Here is a 3,957-nt window from a genome sequence, read left to right as displayed (position 1 = left end):
CAATAATCAATTCTTCTGCCTTCCAATGTTCCCAAAGTACTTTTACATTCCTTACAGCACTTACCAAAATAATTGTGTTTGTCAGCACTGACTTCCATCACAGCTCACATCCACAACATGCATGTATGTTGTGCATTCTAGTATGCTAATGTATAGCATTCTAGTGTTTAATATTTGTAACATTATATAGATTTATTTTTTGTTTTCTCTCTTAAAGTCTGTTTGCTCATGTTTTTTAATGTGAGAAAAAAAACTGCATGCCAAGTCTACATGCCAAGTAGCTTGCCTCTTATAATCCAAGTATAACAGACAAGGATTTTTCTAAAATTAAAGTTAATTAATTAAATAAAAAAAAACTGTTTCTAAAGTCCAGGAACCAAGGACCAAAATTATACAGACTTAACAGCATCCAAAAACCTAAATACATTAAGTGTGCTTTAAGTAAGAAATGAGACAAGAATTTAGCTACCCTTAATAAAGAATGACTATAAGGTTATCGAACACTCAGCTTCATGTAGGCATTGCATTAAGCCATTTATTGCTTCAAATGTGTTACCATGAACATTTAAATATAGACTACAGCAGTAAGGCCTCATTTTTCACCACCTATAAACTGTGAGGTCACACTTGGGCCTTTTATGCCACCCACTGTTACAGAAGTTTTGTACAACAAAGATTCTGAATGTCTTGGTGTAAATGTAACAAAGAATATTAATTGCTGGAAGTGTTGCTTTAGTGAGGTAGTTCCATGTTTGACCATATATGGTATGTATGTATATACATTTGTACATAGCTATCTAATTTAGTGACAGGTGCTACTCATTTCTAAACCTTTAATGTAAAATTTTGGTGTATTTCTTTATAGTTTGTAAGAGAGTCAATGTTTGAGCTCAAAGCTTGCTACTGTGTTTTCTTTCTAAGAGACTCCATAAGTAGAACTGAGAGAGAGGAGCTACAGCAACTGAATATATGAATGCCCCTGACCTGACAAGGAACTTTCTCTTAAAATAATGTAATTTCCTCTAGCCAGCTCTCAGGATGGATGAGTTTAGAAGAGTCCCACTGTGTGATTACAGCATGTAAACGCCTCTCATCCAAGCATCTCCAGAGAGCATGCCACTGAGCTGACAGAGCACAACTGTATACACTGTTTGAAGGCTTACAAAATGTCATAAAATCATCACACTCTTGATGCTATTAAATCCTAAGGACCGTATGAACCTGTCTTTGGGGCTGACAACAGTTATCAAGCATCCCAGGATCTTACAGCTGGATAAGGCTTCTAAAATCTGTCAAATCTCTACCCTTTAGGTAACATTAACATAGATTTAACGCTGCCTTCTGAGTAAGTTCTAAAGGATTCAGAAGTGGGCTTCATTAAAGCATATATGGATTTCATATATTTCAATGTAGAGGAAGTCTGGTCTTTGAGGTTTCATCAATGTTTCTACCCATCTACTGAACATATATCAAGTGAAGCCTTCACTATGTAAAGTCCATCACCTAACTAGCACCTACAGAAAAGTCCTTAGGAGTGTGTTGAAGACATCCCACAACCTGCATTACTTTGGTTTCACAAAGCCCAGAGTGATTTAAGAGTTAATTAACTGCCACATCACGATGTCAAAGAATTAAAAACAAAATTGTATTTTAAGGTCTCTTTAAGTCATATTGGCCACGCTCTTTCCAGTCCAAACATCCATAGCCATTATTTTCATTGTATCTGCTATAATTAGGTTCTTTTTATATCCCTTAGATTCAAAGCAAAGCCAGAGAAATATTCTAGAAAAATACATTTGACACTTCAAATTTACATTTAAAATGTTCTTTCCTTATCCTCATAACACAATTTCCAACCATTATTATAGAAATCATAGATTACATAGCATTCTGCATGCTAACTTCTAATCTTTTCTGGATTATGAAAATTAAGAATAAATTGCAATTAAGAAATTTTCATAATTAAGTGTGTAAAGTATAAATACAAGTTATTTTTTAAAAAACTTTATTTTAACACCTAATACAATTCCAATTTAAGGATTACTCGCACAAAAAAATAAACACATTTGGTATAAAAATGTATCACTTTAACGCCCTTTCCCCCAGAGCCCCCCACCCCCACCCTCTTGAGCTTGAGCTGCACTCTATCTGGATGCAGAAACATAGAGACTAATGGCACGGATCAGGTTTTACCTACAGGAGTTTCTGTTTATGTACCCAGGTAGTCTAGAGGACACCAGCCCACTTTATCACATAAACCAATTCCTTCAGCCTGCTGAATGAGTTTCACAAAGAAACGAAGCTTCTTATAAAGGCATCTTAAAAACCATTATCTTAAATCCTTTTTAGAAGGACTGACTTTTTTGTTTGTATTTTGTATTTTGTATTTTTTTTTTGCAACCATTTATATACAGTGTAACATAACAGCTCTGGAGTACAGTACATGCAGCAGAATATACCTGTTGAATATAAAATACTTTCTTAAAATCTTCATCGTTGGAATTCTTTGAAGTTTAAATTATAGAATGCCCATTACTTTGAGAAAATGGTTGAGGAGTACAAATGTCTGCATATGTTGGCCACAGAAATAATCCAAGGCTAACTGGAATAATATTCATAGCACACCAGGAGTGCATAAATAATTTACTTACATTATTAAAATACAACTCATAAAATTCAAGTTCAAGATCTTATAGGATTGTCTATGTAATCCTTTAAGTGGTCGCCGGGAGATGAGTTGTCTCTTCGTCCGTCCTCGTGTCTTTCCTTCTGGAGTCCTGTATAAAATGCCGAGCTGCAGCTCTTCCTCCTGCCCTGAAGCTCTCTCTATTTGTGCCGACTGCCTCTTCTCTTCATGGCAGCGGTGCACTGAGGACAGAACCACTTCCCCTTCGGTGCTTCTGTCAAGCCAACACACCCATAGTGGAACCACTCTATTGGACACTGGAAAGGAAAATTTAAAAAGGAGCGGGGGTTGGTATTTTTAAAGAACAGACAGTTAAAAAAAAAAAAATACTTAGGACACACAGTATTTCATCTAACCAAACCTAGATTTGTGCAATCAGATTTCTTGGACCCTGGCAGTGACGTAAAGGTTACTGAGTCTGACTGACTTACCTCATGGATAAGAACACAGACACACAGAAATAGGACGCTTCTTTGCTAAGAGGGAGGCTCGTGGACTCCAGTACCTGAGCACTAAAGGATGCACATTCATTTACTGCCATCAACTTGTACAGCCAGTCAGTGCCATCTCCCAAAGATAAAAGAAGATGAATCTTACATGAAGATGGAAAACATTTAACAATATATCCAGCCATAATTGTTCTCTGGAAGTGGAATGAGCTGGCTGTAACTAAAGATATCAAGTGGCTGGGTTTCCTTTCTGGTGCTCTATTGAGATATGGAGGAAAAACCCTCCTCTCTGAAACATTAAAAAATTGTTCACTCCACAGAAGTCTCAACACCCACAACAGCACAGGAGGAACTACACACACACACACACACACACACACACACAAACGCGCGCGCGCACGCGACTGCATAGGATAGTTGGGGAGGGACTTGTGCTCTTCTAAAGAGCACAGTGCACCTACCCTGTCAGGGAAGGAACACACACAACTGTCACTGCGACAAGCCAAACCTTGTGACTCTTGTTAATATTAGAATTCTGACACTACTGGTGTCCCCACGGTCACAGACTTCATACTACTCCTCTAAGGTATGACAGGTACAAAAGGGGGATCTGCTGTACGGCAGTTTAGGAATGAGCCAAAATCCTTACACAAAGTCTGCTCAGTATTTAATCAAACATTCATCTTTAACCAAAATTAAATCCCTTTTGTGGTTTGAACATGAGATTCCCCTGATAAGCTCAGTTGGTCCCCAGCTAGTAGCACTGTTTAGGAAGTTTCTAGAACCTTTAGGACAGGGAGCCTTGCTAGAAGTGCTTCACTG

General features: G+C 37.6%; 1 protein-coding gene across 3 annotated transcripts in view; it reads right to left on the bottom strand.

The window, feature by feature from the left end:
• Positions 1 to 515: 515 nt before the first annotated feature.
• Positions 516 to 3,957, bottom strand: part of Ing3 (inhibitor of growth family member 3) — a 27,822-nt gene continuing 24,380 nt past the window's right edge. For 2 of the 3 annotated variants that reach the window (XM_031381255.1, XM_031381257.1), the window contains one exon: positions 525 to 2,943. In XM_031381255.1, coding sequence (XP_031237115.1) covers positions 2,827 to 2,943 — 117 coding nt within the window. In that variant the 3' untranslated portion in view covers positions 525 to 2,826. Of the gene's footprint in view, positions 2,944 to 3,957 lie in introns of all 3 variants that reach the window. The other variant, XM_031381256.1, reaches the window with a different exon arrangement.

This window comes from Mastomys coucha, unplaced genomic scaffold, assembly GCF_008632895.1.
Source record: "Mastomys coucha isolate ucsf_1 unplaced genomic scaffold, UCSF_Mcou_1 pScaffold20, whole genome shotgun sequence".
Classification (NCBI taxonomy): domain Eukaryota; kingdom Metazoa; phylum Chordata; class Mammalia; order Rodentia; family Muridae; genus Mastomys; species Mastomys coucha.
This window is presented reverse-complemented; position numbering and strand designations above follow the sequence as displayed.